Source organism: Andrographis paniculata, unplaced genomic scaffold (genome assembly GCF_009805555.1).
Source record: "Andrographis paniculata isolate CXL003 unplaced genomic scaffold, ASM980555v1 Contig51END, whole genome shotgun sequence".
NCBI classification, from domain to species: domain Eukaryota; kingdom Viridiplantae; phylum Streptophyta; class Magnoliopsida; order Lamiales; family Acanthaceae; genus Andrographis; species Andrographis paniculata.
Genome location: NW_026137586.1, coordinates 1,254,982 through 1,273,990, shown reverse-complemented (window position 1 = coordinate 1,273,990; position 19,009 = coordinate 1,254,982). Strand labels below are relative to the sequence as shown.

General features: G+C 31.8%; 1 protein-coding gene across 4 annotated transcripts; it reads right to left on the bottom strand.

Moving 5' to 3' along the window:
- Nucleotides 1–9,497: 9,497 nt before the first annotated feature.
- LOC127253681 (vacuolar protein sorting-associated protein 52 A-like) lies at nucleotides 9,498–14,604 on the bottom strand. Of its 4 annotated transcripts, XR_007839304.1 has the most exons (7): nucleotides 14,346–14,604; nucleotides 14,164–14,259; nucleotides 13,470–13,553; nucleotides 12,376–12,519; nucleotides 10,621–10,721; nucleotides 10,332–10,514; nucleotides 9,498–9,683 (listed from the first exon to the last, which is right to left on the bottom strand). XR_007839304.1 is itself a non-coding variant. In XM_051278389.1 (5 exons), exons 1-5 carry the CDS (start codon nucleotides 14,409–14,411, stop codon nucleotides 10,817–10,819), a joined length of 468 nt encoding a protein of 155 aa, XP_051134346.1. In that variant the 5' UTR covers nucleotides 14,412–14,604; the 3' UTR covers nucleotides 10,728–10,816. The 4 variants fall into 4 exon arrangements, 3 of the variants coding, with proteins under 3 accessions (XP_051134346.1, XP_051134345.1, XP_051134347.1); XM_051278389.1 differs by lacking the exons at nucleotides 9,498–9,683; nucleotides 10,332–10,514; nucleotides 10,621–10,721 and adding an exon at nucleotides 10,728–10,894; XM_051278388.1 differs by lacking the exons at nucleotides 9,498–9,683; nucleotides 10,332–10,514; nucleotides 10,621–10,721 and adding an exon at nucleotides 10,901–11,369.
- Between the last annotated feature and the right edge of the window lie 4,405 nt (nucleotides 14,605–19,009).

Genomic DNA, 19,009 nt, shown 5'->3' with positions numbered 1-19,009 from the left:
AATCCCTCCCTTTCCTTTTACATTTATGCATTTAATTTAATTTAGCATTATGCATATAGAAATAGATTTATTTTTTCGTCGGTCCCGGGACATGCATGCATTAATTTTTTTGTTTCTATATTTTATACTAACTTATTTTCAAGTGTTTTTAATTTGTAGGTAAAGCTTATGTGGAGACGAGGGGATCCGCAAAGATCCTTCGATCTCGATTTCAAATCCAAGGTAAGTGATTTTAATATTATTTTTTGTTTCCTATACATATATACTAATATCTATTTTAAATCTTGTTAGATGCATACGAGAGGGAGTGGCCGGATGATCGGACGACCGAATATAGGGAGTAATCCGTCCCTTTCCTTTTACATTTATGCAATTAATTTTATTTAGCATTATGCATATAGAAATAGATTTATTTTTTCGTCGGTCCCGGGACATGCATGCATGCATTAATTTTTTTGTTTCTATATCATATACTAACTTATTTTCAAGTGTTTTTAATTTGTAGGTAAAGCTTATGTGGAGACGAGGGGATCCGCAAAGATCCTTCGATCTCGATTTCAAATCCAAGGTAAGTGATTTTAATATTATTGTTTTGTTTCCTATACATATATACTAATATCTGTTTTAAATCTTTTTAGATGCATACGAGAGGAAGTGGCCGGATGATCGGACGACCGAATACATCATAGGGAGTAATCCCTCCCTTTCCTTTTACATTTATGCATTTAATTTAATTTAACATTATGCATATAGAAATAGATTTATTTTTTCGTCGGTCCCGGGACATGCATGCATTAATTTTTTCGTTTCTATATTTTATACTAACTTATTTTCAAGTGTTTTTAATTTGTAGGTAAAGCTTATGTGGAGACGAGGGGACTCGCAAAGATCCTTCGATCTCGATTTCAAATCCAAGGTAAGTGATTTTAATATTATTTTTTGTTTCCTATACATATATACTAATATCTATTTTAAATCTTGTTAGATGCATACGAGAGGGAGTGGCCGGATGATCGGACGACCGAATATAGGGAGTAATCCGTCCCTTTCCTTTTACATTTATGCATTTAATTTTATTTAGCATTATGCATATAGAAATAGATTTATTTTTTCGTCGGTCCCGGGACATGCATGCATGCATTAATTTTTTTGTTTCTATATCATATACTAACTTATTTTCAAGTGTTTGTAATTTGTAGGTAAAGCTTATGTGGAGACGAGGGGATCCGCAAAGATCCTTCGATCTCGATTTCAAATCCAAGGTAAGTGATTTTAATATTATTGTTTTGTTTCCTATACATATATACTAATATCTGTTTTAAATCTTTTTAGATGCATACGAGAGGGAGTGGCCGGATGATCGGACGACCGAATACATCATAGGGAGTAATCCCTCCCTTTCCTTTTACATTTATGCATTTAATTTAATTTAGCATTATGCATATAGAAATAGATTTATTTTTTCGTCGGTCCCGGGACATGCATGCATTAGTTTTTTCGTTTCTATATTTTATACTAACTTATTTTCAAGTGTTTTTAATTTGTAGGTAAAGCTTATGTGGAGACGAGGGGATCCGCAAAGATCCTTCGATCTCGATTTCAAATCCAAGGTAAGTGATTTTAATATTATTTTTTTGTTTCCTATACATATATACTAATATCTATTTTAAATCTTGTTAGATGCATACGAGAGGGAGTGGCCGGATGATCGGACGACCGAATATAGGGAGTAATCCGTCCCTTTCCTTTTACATTTATGCATTTAATTTAATTTAGCATTATGCATATAGAAATAGATTTATTTTTTCGTCGGTCCCGGGACATGCATGCATGCATTAATTTTTTTGTTTCTATATCATATACTAACTTATTTTCAAGTGTTTTTAATTTGTAGGTAAAGCTTATGTGGAGACGAGGGGATCCGCAAAGATCCTTCGATCTCGATTTCAAATCCAAGGTAAGTGACTTTAATATTATTTTTTTGTTTCCTATACATATATACTAATATCTATCTTAAATCTTTTTAGATGCATACGAGAGGAAGTGGCCGGATGATCGGACGACCGAATACATCATAGGGAGTAATCCCTCCCTTTCCTTTTACATTTTTGCATTTAATTTAATTTAGCATTATGCATATAGAAATAGATGCATGCATGCATTAATTTTTTTGTTTCTATATTTTATACTAACTTATTTTCAAGTGTTTTTAATTTGTAGGTAAAGCTTATGTGGAGACGAGGGGATCCGCAAAGATCCTTCGATCTCGATTTCAAATTCTAGGTAAGTGATTTTGATATTATTTTTTTGTTTCCTATACATATATACTAATATCTATTTTAAATCTTTTTAGATGCATACGAGAGGGAGTGGCCGGATAATCGGGCGACCGAATACATCATAGGGAGTAATCCGTCCCTTTCCTTTTACATTTATGCATTTAATTTAATTTAGCATTATGCATATAGAAATAGATTTATTTTTTCGTCGGTCCCGGGACATGCATGCATGCATTAATTTTTTTGTTTCTATATCATATACTAACTTATTTTCAAGTGTTTTTAATTTGTAGGTAAAGCTTATGTGGAGACGAAGGGATCCGCAAAGATCCTTCGATCTCGATTTCAAATCCACGGTAAGTGATTTTAATATTATTTTTTTGTTTCCTATACATATATACTAATATCTATCTTAAATCTTTTTAGATGCATACGAGAGGGAGTGGCCGGATGATCGGACGACCGAATACATCATAGGGAGAAATCGGTCCATTTACTTTTACATTTATGCATTTAATTTACTTTAGCATTATGCATAAAGAAATAGATTTATTTTTACGTCGGTCCCGGGACAGGCATGCATTAAATTTTTTGTTTCTATATTTTATACTAAGTTATTTTCAAGTGTTTTTAATTTGTAGGTAAAGCTTATGTGGAGACGAGGGGATCCGCAAAGATCCTTCGATCTCGATTTCAAATCCAAGGTAAGTGATTTTAATATTATTTTTTGTTTCCTATACATATATACTAATATCTATCTTAAATCTTTTTAGATGCATATGAGAGGGAGTGGCCGGATGATCGGACGACCGAATACATCATAGGGAGTAATCCCTCCCTTTCCTTTTACATTTTTGCATTTAATTTAATGTAGCATTATGCATATAGAAATAGATTTATTTTTTCGTCGGTCCCGGGACATGCATGCATGCATTAATTTTTTTGTTTCTATATTTTATACTAACTTATTTTCAAGTGTTTTTAATTTGTAGGTAAAGCTTATGTGGAGACGAGGGGATCCGCAAAGATCCTTCGATCTCGATTTCAAATCCAAGGTAAGTGATTTTAATATTATTTTTTGTTTCCTATACATATATACTAATATCTATTTTAAATCCTTTTAGATGCATACGAGAGGGAGTGGCCGGATAATCGGACGACCGAATACATCATAGGGAGAAATCGGTTCATTACTTTTACATTTATGCATTTAATTTACTTTAGCATTTTGCATATAGAAATAGATTTATTTTTACGTCGGTCCCGGGACATGCATGCATTAAATTTTTTGTTTCTATATTTTATACTAACTTATTTTCAAGTGTTTTTAATTTGTAGGTAAAGCTTACGTGGAGACGAAGCGATCCTTAAAGATCCTTCGATCTCGATTTCAAATCCAAGGTAAGTGATTTTAATATTAGTTTTTTTTGTTTCCTATACATTTATACTAATATCTGTTTTAAATATTTTTAGATGCATACGAGAGGGAGTGGCCGGATGATCGGACGACCGAATACATCATAGGGAGTAATCCCTCCCTTTCCTTTTACATTTATGCATTTAATTTAATTTAGCATTATGCATATAGAAATAGATTTATTTTTTCGTCGGTCCCGGGACACGCATGCATTAATTTTTTGTTTCTATATTTTATACTAACTTATTTTCAAGTGTTTTTAATTTGTAGGTAAAGCTTATGTGGAGACGAGGGGATCCGCAAAGATCCTTCGATCTCGATTTCAAATCCAAGGTAAGTGATTTTAATATTATTTTTTTGTTTCCTATACATATATACTAATATCTATTTTAAATCTTGTTAGATGCATACGAGAGGGAGTGGTCGGATGATCGGACGACCGAATACATCATAGGGAGTAATCCGTCCCTTTCCTTTTACATTTATGCATTGAATTTAATTTAGCATTATGCATATAGAAATAGATTTATTTTTTCGTCGGTCCCGGGACATGCATGCATGCATTAATTTTTTTGTTTCTATATTTTATACTAACTTATTTTCAAGTGTTTTTAATTTGTAGGTAAAGCTTATGTGGAGACGAGGGGATCCGCAAAGATCCTTCGATCTCGATTTCAAATCCAAGGTAAGTGATTTTAATATTATTTTTTTGTTTTTTATACATATATACTAATATCTATTTTAAATCTTGTTAGATGCATACGAGAGGGAGTGGCCGGTTGATCGGACGACCGAATACATCATAGGGAGTAATCCGTCCCTTTCCTTTTACATTTATACATTTAATTTAATTTAGCATTATGCATATAGAAATAGATTTATTTTTTCGTCGGTCCCGGGACATGCATGCATGCATTAATTTTTTTGTTTCTATATTTTATACTAACTTATTTTCAAGTGTTTTTAATTTGTAGGTAAAGCTTATGTGGAGACGAGGGGATCCGCAAAGATCCTTCGATCTCGATTTCAAATCCAAGGTAAGTGATTTTAATATTATTTTTTTGTTTCCTATACATATATACTAATATCTATCTTAAATCTTTTTAGATGCATACGAGAGGGAGTGGCCGGATGATCGGACGACCGAATACATCATAGAGAGTAATCCCTCCCTTTCCTTTTACATTTTTGCATTTAATTTAATGTAGCATTATGCATATAGAAATAGATTTATTTTTTCGTCGGTCCCGGGACATGCATGCATGCATTAATTTTTTTGTTTCTATATTTTATACTAACTTATTTTCAAGTGTTTTTAATTTGTAGGTAAAGCTTATGTGGAGACGAGGGGATCCGCAAAGATCCTTCGATCTCGATTTCAAATCCAAGGTAAGTGATTTTAATATTATTTTTTTGTTTCCTATACATATATACTAATATCTATTTTAAATCTTTTTAGATGCATACGAGAGGGAGTGGCCGGATGATCGGACGACCGAATACATCATAGGGAGAAATCAGTCCATTTACTTTTACATTTATGCATTTAATTTACTTTAGCATTATGCATATAGAAATAGATTTATTTTTACGTCGGTCCCGGGACATGCTTGCATTAATTTTGTTTCTATATTTTATACTAACTTATTTTCAAGTGTTTTTAATTTGTAGGTAAAGCTTAGGTGGAGACGAGGGGATCCGCAAAGATCCTTCGAATTCGATTTCAAATCCAAGGTAAGTGATTTTAATATTATTTTTTTGTTTCCTATATATATATATACTAATATCTATTTTAAATTTTTTTAGATGCATACGAGAGGGAGTGGCTGGATGAACCGAATACATAATAGGGAGTAATTCATCCATTTCCTTTTACATTTCTGCATCGCATTTATTTTAGCATCTTGCATATAAAGTTAGATTTATTTTTACGTCCCGGGACTTAGATGAATTAATTGTTTTTTTTTAATTATTAATTATCAATAAACATATTTTTTTCCTAATTATATCAACTTAGACTAATATAACTTATCTTCTAATAAAAAAAACATAAATCTTAATTAAAACTTAATATTAAAATTGTGGGCTGGCCTGGCCCGGTATACTTAGAAACCGGGCCATGCCTTGGTTTGGGTTTTTAAACCCAATCCAGAATCTGGCTGGGCTTATCGGGCTTCTATTTTAAAACAACCCGAGACAAACCAAAAAAATATTACTCTCTCTTTCTCGCAAAAAATGCACTAATTTTTTGCGTGTCGGAATGAGTAACATCAGCCTGAAATTGCCACATTTTTTTTTTGCTAAATATGATTTCAACTTTCTCAAATTATGGAAGCAACATACCTTAAAATTTGAATCCGCCGATATGCTGAAGCTTTTTCCTTTAAATCTGTTGATATGTTGAAGCCTTTTCCAATAATACCTTTGTATCGAATTGCAATGGTGCTGCACTAGATAAACCATTTCCCAATGCTTCCACATATAACTCCTAGAAGTAAGAGATTAAGTAAAAAATTAAAAATCATGGTATAACTGTTATTATGAAATTTCTCAAAGCATTATTATTACAAAATATAATTTATCAAATTCTCTAAACTAAGACTACTTAGTACCAACTCACAAACAATTTGTTCATACCATCTTTAATGTGCCAACATAGCATAATTCAGATGGAAGAAACAAATGCCCGTTAGAAAATTATTAAGCACAACATTACAACTATTTTAATCGTTATAAATAAAATTAAACCCCTCTGCCTTGTGGAAATATGTTCAACAACTAATGGACAACAAATTAATGTTCACACATATACATACACATGAATACTGGAATTTTAAAGTTGTAATTATATTGCAAGCCTATATAGGTAGTGCCCATATTCAACTAGAATGTTGTTACCTGAATTACAAATGACAACTGTTCTTGTTGCTTTTATGTTCAAATCCATGATCAAAAGCTGCCAACGCTCTGTAAATATGGGTTCAACTGTAGATGATAAAAAAAAAAAAAAAAAAAACATATACAAATTAGGATAGGTATTACCTCATACATAAGATATGTGTGTCCTGCATAAATTTCTCCATTCATTCTACATAAACACTCAACAAATTCACTATTTAATAGTAGTCGAACTAGGACACACGTGAGTATTCTGTTAGTAATACCTCGTAAGCAATTCCTCACGAGAAAATTCCATAAATAATTTTATAAGTGAATTACTAATGACATCAATCATGAAATTTTATCCGTGACAATAATTTAAATATGTTTCTAACTTTCTATAAACTAATGGATATATAGGATCAAGCAAATATCGTGGCATGATAAATTGACATTTTAAGGTGCAGAAGTTTGAAAAAATTACACCACATGAAGTGAAAGACTCGACCTTTGATGCAATTAACTAAAAATTTCAACTCTATAAAAGTGTAGTGCACATAGTAAAACATAAATTTATCAATCGAAAAGAAATGCTATATGTTTTCATTTAACATGATGGAAATAACAAACCCAAAGAATATTTGATGTCTACATGTAGATTTCCAAGTAGCAAATGGTGAAAGGATTAGAATACAATAGACACCATATTAGCACATTGCAATAGCTTAATCCGCTAAAGTTTTAAAAATCTCATTATTATATAAAAACTTCATTCAATCTACTTTCTTGTATCTACAAACCAGCCAAATCCTAATATATTAACAGGATAGTAACAAATATATGTAATAAGAAATTGCACATTTCTGATAATAATTACAAGATTAAAATACTTATGAACAGAATAGTGGCTTAGAAACATAATCTTATATCTTATATCTTCAATAGGGGTAGAAAATGAAAATTTCACAAGAAAAACTAAAATACTTACAATTACACTCATAAAAGGAATGAAATAGAATTGTTGGCATGCGATGCACCTTCTGATTTCAAATTTTCTAACGGTGTCTGCACCAATACAAGATTAAACAAGTATGATTCAGTAGTTAGTAACTTTAATGAATGTCATGAGATCATGTCATTTAGACGAGGGGTTGAAGTGGAAGGGAAATCAACTAAACTTGCCCAAACGGTTCAAACCGCCAGTTACGATTTGTCAAAATATCAAATCGAAACCGAACCTTCCGAATAACAGCTTCAGTTACCGTTTGACGGTTTCGATTACAGTTTAAAAACCGCCGGTTTCGGTTTTAAAACCACTGGTTACAGTTTGAATCGCCTGTCTATATATATTCATTTTTAATATTTTTTATTTTCTATTTTTCTAAATTTGAATTGTATTTAAAAATAATTAAGTTTGATATTAATTTTATTCAGATATATTTATTATTTATTTATTATGTAAAAATCATATATATAAATAATTAATTCAATCGTTACATTATAAAAATAATTAAATAATAAATATAATAAATCATTAAATTAAATTTAAAATAAAAAAGTACATAAAAATAAATATAAAAGTATAGATATGATAAAAAATTACAAAATACAAATGGTTGCAGCCACACGCCGTTCTCCTTTTTTTTTCTTTTACCTGCTCCCTGCTCCCTCTTTCCTCCTTTTTTTTCTTCTTCGTGGTGAGAGATTAAAAAATAAAAAAATACAAACCGCCGGTTCAAATCGTAAACCGGCGGCTTACGGTTTGAAAATTTCACAAACCGAAACCGAACCGTGGGGATGACAGTTTCGGTTCGGTTTGTGCCGGGTTTCAGTTTGAACCGTAACCATCGGTTCGAAAACCGGTGAACCGGCGGTTCAAACCGATGGTTCGAAACCTGGGCAAGTCTAAAATCAACCTTATTCAATTCTAAATCAAAAAGGATCTCTCAACATATATTGGTGATAGTTAACCATGAATTGGTCCAACAAATTTACAAAACAATATCTATCATGCAGGAATTTCGTAAATTTAATTAAAATTCTACATTGTTGATTATATGCCAGTAATCTTCTATGTAAAAGAACCACGGAGAATAAAATAAATTTTAAACAAACCTTTCGACGAAACTTAACAAAGCAAGTTGAAATATTAAAACTGCAACACCATATTGTGAATAATAGCTTAAATCAAGCGGCGCTTAGAGAACATAGAATTTCACTTCCTTCGTACATAATTCAAACAATATTTTACAGAGCAACACATTATTCACAAATCCCTATATACTACTTCCGTAATAGGTATGCAATGTGTTTCTTCAAAAGTTTACTACCAGATGGACATTCTTACAGACCAATGTTTCAAAATATATGTTTTCATGAATTCAAACATAAGTATAACTTTCATCATAAATGGGCCGTTTGAAATAAAACACTACACCATTGGTCTTTGCATGGAAATAACAAACAAAGTGGCATAAAACGATATTTCTAAAAATTCCCTAACAATCAAAGGGGCATACATATCATATTACCCTTCTTATGCATGCATCTGCATTCTCAATGTCAAGAGGCTAAACAACAACAAACATTTGAAGAGTAACAAAAATTAACCAACTTCATCAGTCTCGTCTTATGAGATCAATGTTAAAACTCATGACTACTTACTTGAACTATTAGTAGTACTACTATAGCTCTTTCTTTATTATAAATTGTAAGCATGGCAAAGAGATTAAGGAAATCTTCACCTTGTTCTTCGGTAGATGCCATAAGCAATAGTAGCAGATGAAGTGATGCTTAATATAATAACCACAATCCAGGTGGCATCTCTTTTTAGTTTAACTTTAACTGTATCAAGCCCACTTGGTGGGTTGTGGCTATCAAATAAGGCCGCACTTGATTTGCCAATAGTAGTACCCACTTGGCCCCTGATTTAATTAGTAATGCATGTAATTTGAATTATCTATCAATCTAAGATAAGAATGGGAGGAGAAGAGAACATATATATTCAGAGAGAATTGTGAAACCTCCAAAGCCTCTCAACGATTTCACCCTTTAGGATCTGTTCCTCAACTAATTCAAGAACATCCTTAGCCGTGATGTATCCACACCTGCGTGATTAGAGAAAGTAGGTGATAATTCAAACTATCTAAAGGCATAAATTTTTTTATGAATGATGCCTCTCATTATAAATGACTCAATCATTTTAAGCCTTTTCTGTTCAACGGTTCCTACACTTGAGAGTACTTGTGATTCTCTAAGGGTAAAATGAACACCCTTATCCAATGTTAGTACTAAAGGCAACGCATGGTAATTTTACAGCAGCATCTCAAATTTGGGCAATTCAAAATTCGAAAGGAGCAACTTGGAGATTATTTCATAAAAAACCCAAATAAAGAGTTGTAAAAAAGATAGCCTAGCTTCAACTAACATTTAAGAGAATAGTTACTAGAAGCAAAGAGAATAGAATAAATTAACCAACAAGTAAATGGTTTTGCATGAGAATGAAAGCACCAGAATGCCTGCAAAAACACCATTTATTATACATGAACAAAACATATACAGGTCCATCAGATGTACATCAAAAAATATTTGCTGGCACAAACATGAAGAATGGAAGGAAAATAGGAAAAAGAAAGGAGTACATAAAAATACACGGAAAAACAAAAAAAAAGAAAAAAGAAAAAAGAACCCACTGGCAAAGTACCAATGTATTAGAAACTGCTGAGCCAAAATAAACCTAGTTAGAATGTTGGCACCTTCAGAATGTTTATCCTTTCACCCAAAGCAAAAACAGCAGAACGATTTTTCAAAGGCTCTCTTCCTCTTGAGAAAAGACTAGTGCTTATGGTGTCAACACCAATCAAATCACTAGATGTTGCTATATCAAGTTGCAGCTTCTCCAGGGCCTGAATGTAAGCCCGAATTTTGGTGCTTAAAACCTGAAAAGTGATAATAACAACTGAATGTATGAGAATAAGGTCTGGTGCAGTGAATATTCATCCATCCTAATTTTAACTTAGAATTGTGATTTTGCAAGTATTTTACCTTATTCATGGTGTCAATATAGGCAGATCGAATCAATATATGCAGATCGAACCTCAAGATACACTTCCTTACCATGCTCCTTAAGAAACGAAATTAAATATCTGCATGTTGAGTCAACTATATTAAATGTCATACCTGATGGCTTATTTAGAAAACAAATAACATAAAATATTGTTGGAGGTTCAGAATAACAATATCACCTTCCACATAGTAGTATGAGGCCTACATTACTATTTTTGAAGAGAAGTCCACCAAATCTACCATGCAATGGCTCCTAATACTCAGCAGTCAACACCAATGCAAATTCTTAAGTGACCCGAGAAAAAATCCTCACCATTTTGAACAAATTATCTTACAAAACTGGATTGCCCGATTGAGTACATGCCAAATATTATGGAGTGTTTGGTTGGTGATTTTCTTTTGGATTGTTCTGGTTTTATGTTTGATAAGTAGTTTGGATGTGATTTTTTTTTTTTTTAATAAGAAAATAGTGTATCTACAGAGAATCATGACGATTGAATAGTGAAAAAATGAAAAAAGTTGTAAAAAATGGACACTCTTATACTTTGATTAAGGGCTTGCAAAATGAATCTGGATTCCACTCTCTCTCCAGGTAGAATAAAAAAAGTATTTATGCGTTTATTCAACACAACTTGCTTGTATTTCAGAAGAATGCTTTGTTGAAGGATTTGAACATTTGTCTTGGGTTTCCTTAACGCTATTAGTTTCTGAAGGATGAAGTCGAATACCTTCAGAAGCACCAAAAAGGAAAGAAAAATAAAAGTTAAAGTACATATCGAGGAATATAGTCAATTTCAAGCAATTAATCACATGGTAATTGAAGAATTATAACACATTCACACATGTCAACCAACTGTATAATATTCAAAAAGAATGTAGACAAGTATGACCAGTAGTCGAGAGACTATGTAACCACAACAATAACCAGTACATTGCCTACAGTAGAGAACATATAAGCAAATACATACCAATGAGCAAAGAGTAAATGCAGGAAAAAGTATAACACCAATGAGCTTTCCAAGCAACTTGTCATGATGCCGTAAAAATAATCAGGATATTTATATTTGTTTGTTTTGTTTTATTTTTTTGAATGACTTCAACATTCGTCTTGAATTAAAAGATAAAATATGAGAACAGCCTTCAGGGATATTCCACTAGATGCATATATAATAAGATTTATATATATAATAATAGTAATAATAAAATAAAATAAAAAATGCAAAGGCTTATTCAAGTAAGTTAATTGAAAAAACATCCAATCCATCATGCACAACACTATATAGAGGGTGAAGGGTGGAAGACTCCTTATTACGTTCTTATCTATGCTGCAATAGAAAATATTCGCAGTTGGCTACATTTGGATCCATACTCGAGGTAAAAAGTCGCATCTATGTTCAAAGATTTTCAGGTCTTTTGTGATGTATCAATATATTGGACCACCAACAGATATATGAAAAATGAAAATGCAAAGGCTTATTCAAGTAAGTTAGTTGAAAAAGCATCAAACCCATCATGCACAACACTATATAGAGGGCGAAGGGTGGGAGAGGGGGGGAATAAATCGTGGAGAAAATCCTTTAAAATTGCAAATATTCTGGTGCATTTGTGTCTCAATTATCCATTCAGCGAAGCAAGGTGGCCGATATTGTTAGTAAGTAAATGCATGATAACTATATAGAATAGAAGAAGAGAAGAAAAACCACTGATCTCATCGAATTCAAGATTGTAGCATACCTTTGAAACTGCTTTTTGACGAAGCTTTTCTAGTTCCGGTTGAACATCATTTAGAGCTTTAGAAGTCTTCACCATTGCATCAGATTCAATAAACTTTATCTTTTTACTTAGAATCTCAAGGGTTCTCATATACTCCTCATTCACCTATAGATATTAAACAACACACCAGTTCATAAACAGAAACACCAAGTGGTAAAGAATGAAAATAAATCTCAAGGGTTCTCATCTGATGGGAATGAGGCATTCTTATGTATGAAAGAAAAAACTTTGTAAAGTCGAAAGAATTGATGATATACTCATATTGAAAAAGAACGGAAGGGTTAAATCTGCTCTCATTTGAGACTGAGATCAAGCCTATCAGGGTTCAAATTCCAGCCAGGCCAATATTGAGAGCTAGATCAAGAAATTTCAAGACTCTATCTGAGGGTTCATTTGAAGGCTATTGAACCCTAAAACCTCTTAGAAGGCAGACCATAAAACACAAAAAGACAAGTGCACTGATTTTCATTCAAGATGAAGCCTCATAAGATGGAATTTAAGATACATTCAACATGGAATACACTTCAAATGTTTTAATTTAATGTGTTTTATTCAGAATTATACATTCATGTAGCACATTCAAAAAGAAAGATTACCATGATTCATGGCAAGCAAAAACAAGGAGGTGCGATATTTCTAGACACTTTCTAACAAGCAATATATGTGTAAACAACTATAGATTGGTGGTTCGGTATTAAGCAAAAGGAGAGATCCTTAAAGTATTTAACAAAATATTTAGTTCAAGACCATTCGTTAAATTGGGAGTGCATGACCATGCATCATTAGTTAAAATGTTTTATAAACCAAAGGAGTTTAGGGGAAATGAATTTTCATTCAGTAGTACTAGAAAACTGTTTTCATCATAAGGGAGGACATTAATAGCTTTTCTATATGTCCATGTGAAATGTCACTTCCTCGTCCTTAGATTTCCAAATATAGCCACTTACAATCAATGCACATCAACCTGCGAAAGAGCAGATAGCTGAACCACTAGTATATTTATTTGTCTGATAATTACATTATCTTTCATAATACAGAGGAGATAAGGATTTTACCTTTCGATTCTTGAGCTTAAGCCCCATGCCCATAGATTTCTCTTGAAGAATCTTAATATCTGAGCTTATTGAACAAATTTCAGCCTACCAAACCAATACAAAGAAAATAGTTGTGAAATTCATAGAGAATAGTATAGCAACTCACAATAAGTAATTTACTAAAGCCAAGAAAACTGTGACTTAACAGCTTAACACACACAGATTGCACATCTCCACTGGGGCATTATAACATTTGATTCATAGTTTATATTCTTTAGCTCTGGTTGATAGTTTGTGAAATATTTCATGACACCCAGCTAAGTCTTCTTATGAACAGCTAAACAGTAATGGAATATGGCATCCCATTCCTGAAATCCACTGAGAACCTTTTCCATTTGCGATAGGATGATGTCACAATCATGAATTTGATCATGAAGAGAAACTAAATTGTCACTTTCTTTAATGTAATCCTGGCATCAAACAACAAATACAAAAGATCATGAAAGGTAGGCCAAGCTCAAACACTGGAAACACATTCCTGTCCAAGCAGATCCTAAATGTTCCAGAAACCATCAATCTAAGGGACAATTGACAGGCAACAAAATTGAACTTTCCAAAGCATTTCTCCTCTGGACCTATGACATAGCCATAAAAGAAAATCTACAACGGAACAGAAATTCAAGGAAGATAGTGAGACTGAGTGCCGGATCAGAACCTCAATGGATTCGAGTTCAGATTGCCGTAAATTGTTCTCCACATCCTTCGTATAGTCTCGCGATTTCGTTCCTTTGGACAGTATGTTGGCAACTAACTTCAAGGCAGAGAGGAAAGTGCATATAATGAATCATTCAAATGATGAAATAGCAAAATGCAGTAGATTACAGCTTACAAACCAACCTCGTCAGCTTTGCAATCTTCGAGCTCTTGCTCCAATCCTTCCAATGAGACATCGTCACCAACCATGTTTTCTCCAGATCGCCTCCGCTAACGTGTGATCGATGCCGAAACAGACGAAGCACGGGGTTAAAGACGATGGTGGGGAGGGATCTGAAACGAATCGTCGATATCTATCGGCGCTGCACTCCTTGCGACGGAAGATGGCGATGAGGTTGAAGGAGACGGAGAGTTGGGGACTTCGATTTCGATTGTAATTGATTTTTATCAGTTAAAATATTATTTTTTATATTGTCAAAATATTTTTTTATATTTAATATAAAAGATTCTTCAAATAAAAATAATAATAAAAAATATTTTTACAATAAATAAGGTATATAATTCTTCCATTGTGTAAACTTAGCTTAAAAAATATTTTTAGAACAAGAAAATATATAATCCTTTTATCATGTAAAAATAGATTAAAATAGACAAAAAATAATAAAAAAATAAAAAATAAAAATAATTGAGGATATTTTTAAAAGTTTAGTCAATAATTCCTAACAATAAATAAATAGAATACTAAATATACTTATACATAGTTGGTTTTTAAAAAATTTACTGTTAGTTAGAAATAAATATAAATGTAATAAATATATTTGTAATTTAGAAGTTGTTTACTTCAAATTTAGATTAAATCCGAATAAATTATTACAACAGAACAACTCCAAGATAAAATAATTGTAAATTCCTGCAATACAAGTTGGTTGTTTATTGGACACAGTTAACGATCTGAAAGCGCATACATATGGGTGATCACAATGACGAAAATTACAAGATAATTGATAATCCAATTCGACTGTAACTAGCCATTTAGGGTTTCAACCTACATAAGATTCATTGTAAAAACCATTGAAGTACAAGAATATTTGGATACAATATGAGTACACACTTTAAGAAATCAACACACATTTCTTGATTGTTCCCTCGACCTAAAAGCTATCTCATATTTTCACTCTCTCTCAATGTTCAATAATTTTTTTTTTTTTCTCTATCAACACAACTAGAATATTTCACTCTTATTATATTTTTTCACCCGCATGTATAATCATCTAGCAAATTCAATCAAGAATAAAATCTTTTTGTTTCACTATATATCTATACCTCCACTAAGTTTGTTACAACCAAAATATGTCATTCCATTATATTGGGGACTAGCAATTCTATCAATTTCGATCACTTTTCCGTGTCTTTGATGAATTCTTATTTGATTAGGCACAAGACTAATTGAGCTACAACTGTCCATCCATCAATTTTCATTTATCTATTTTTATTTTTACATCTTCATTTATCTGCTTCTATTTCTCCGTACTAAATATCCAATTTAGAAATAGAAAATTTAGTATTTATTTGCAATTTGACCGCGGATCACAAAATTTGAATGACCACGGGTTTGAATCACCTAATGCTAAAAACTGTTTAGGTTGAATTAAATAAATTGTAAATGATTGAATCATTACACATAGTATTAGGGGTGGGCACGGTTAGGATATTTGCAAATATGCAGGTTCGAATACGGTTCACGGTTTCGGGTAATTTCGATTAACCGAAAATATTTGCAATATTCGCAAATAATTCGAATCGAACCGAAATTAAAAAATAATATAATAAAAAATAATTAAAATTCTAATTAAATCAAAATATTTGTAAATATTTCAAATATCCGAACCGAAACCGAACCGTAACCGAACCGAAACCGAATCAAATATAATTATTAATATAAAATTTAAAATATAATAACATAAATATATAAATATATTCGGTTCGGTTAACCGAACCGAAAAAATATCAAAAACCGAAATCGAACCGAACCGAGCAAATATCAAATATGTAGTATTTGTATTCGAACCGAATTTGCTCGGTTTAACCGAAAATTCGGTTCGATTCAGTTCGGTTCAACGGTTCGACAGTTCAGTTCGATTTTTTTGTCCACCTCTACATAGTATGACTAGGACCATAATTCTTCCCCACGCGGGCTTCGGCAAAATAAGCTAGCAAGTACAATTAGAAGTAGCATAACAAAAAAAACCTTTCATATGTTATTAATATGTTTGCTTGCGGAAATTGTGAACTCTTAGGAGAATCGAAGCCTTCCTTGTCATTAATATATTTGCTCTCAGAAATTGTGAACTCTTGAGAAAATTGACCACGAAATCAAAGATGTGGTGCTTGTACTTTGAATATGTTGTGACGGATTAAGATAAGTGATGGAATAACAAACAGAAATATAAAGAAACACATATTTACATGGTTCACCAACAACGTGTTGGCTATATCCACGGACATAAACGGAGAACAAATTTATTGATGACGAATATGTTACAGATTACGGATTTCATATCTTTAAGTCCATTTAAATAAAAGAATACATCAAGCAGACTCAACTCAATACCAACTCAAAAGCCCAATCCTGCATACCGTCGGGTCGTTAGCTAAACAAATTGCACTCAAGTTATCAAAATACACAACAACTTGCTCATGATGTAGGCCAAGATCACCAACTAGTTCTTTTAAACAGATTCCTTCTTTAGGAGCTTCTGTCAATGCCATATACTCTGCAGTAGTAGACAGAGTCACTGTAGCCTACAAAATTGCTTTTAGCTAACAACAGAACCACTGAGAGTGAAAACATAACCCGTCATAGATTTTCTACTGTCGATATATCCACCATAATCAGAATCTGAATAACCAGTCACAGAACAATGAGTATCACCTCCATAAATGGGACCAACAATCAGCAAACCCCCATGAAAACTCATCGAAGTGTCAAAGTAGATTTAAGACATATCAACATAATATTTTTATTGGCTAGCTGTAAATAGCATTAGTGTGACTCCTAAAATTAAACATATTTGTCCTAGAATAATTAGATAATGAGTAAATCCTAAAAAGTCTCGTAGAATGCGCACAAGTGGGACAAAGCTCACAAGAAGAATTCGAGCTTAACCCTCCTTCATAATTCCTAAACTTCTTTGTATTGGCTCCCTTAGTGGTTTCATGGAAGCCTCAAAGTGGCTTTATTCATTATATTCCATCCATAACCCAATTAAATTCTTTTGGTATTCTTTAGTTGATACCCCTTTTGTGTTATTGACACATAATAATAGTATTCAATTTAATCATTCAAATTAAACACACCCTAATTATAAAAAATAACACAATGGCAAAAGTTTGCTTGGAATTTAAAGTCTCATGATATGAGAACCACATAAAATTTAAAAAAATAAAATAAAATTAAGTTACCAAAAACTCTCACCCTAAATGTTGAAAATTAACAAGAGTCCGAAGATAAGTAATTGATAATAAATTTCTTGAAAATATTTATAGTTAAAACTTAAAATTAGTTATTGCATTTTTGTTTAGGATCAAATGCATGAGTAAATAAGATATTGAAGGTACCAATTTGAATACAAAAATATACATTCTATTTCATTTTATACAGTAATTCAATTGATATTTCAATTTTAGTTATGCAATAATACTCATTTATCTAATTTATTTATTTATTTATTTTTCAATTCTAACTATTGCATCGTACGTTTGTTTTTTATGAAAATCTTCAAATTATATAATGCACCAATAAATTTTATACCACCACTTTTATACTTTATTTTTTTGGAAATTTCCGAAAAAAGATCAATATATGGTAAAGAAGAAAAGAAAGGAGGAAGCTAAAGTACTTGATAATAGTAATGAGTGTAGTATATTTATCTCCATAAAAATAAATGAAATTATTATCCAAGGTGAAAATAATTATACTTCTATAGCTTATATAATAACTTTGGAGATTAACATAACAATTTATTTATACTAAAGTAGAGACAAAAAGAAATTTTCATTCGTTGAGTATCTCATTAATGATTGTGATCGAAAAATTCATGTTCAATTTAATCTAAAAGAATTTTTTGCATGACTTGTATAAAACTAGGCGAGATATTACGTAGATTAGGCTTGATAATCATAATTATTACCGAATCCAACAAGAAAACGACAAATTTGAAAGCATTCAATAGATATGTCTTAGATCGACTTAAAGCCAAAGAATCTTTGAGATACATTCGGAAAGAGTGACAATTAATTAATGGGACGCTAAATCAAATTCTTTCATTCAACAACGGAGCAATCATAATTTATTGAACAAAGACAACCTACGATATTAATAATATATGACCGAATCTAACAAGAACACAACAATTCTGAAAAATACCTGCGATTATTCTATTATTTAGAAACATTAAATAGTGTCGCCCACAACTCGACTTACAAATATTTATATCTTTAACTAAAATAGAAAAAGCAATGACTGATTATACGGAATGAGTAACTTAAACTTGATTAGATGTATATTACTAATATTAAAATTTATTGATCGAATTTTATTAACATGGATGTAATACCCCGGCTTACTACTACAATTTTTCCATGAGTTAATTATGTCATATGATCGTATATTTATCCCACATATTAATTAGCATAGGATCTTTTAAACGGGCTTTTGATAAGGAATATATACTATTCACTACTTAAGAACGCAATGTCATTGTTGCGTCTCTAAATTGGCTCTAATACCATCTTTGCTCTCATCATCTCTACCCTAATTCAGAATGTTATATGATCATTTATATGAG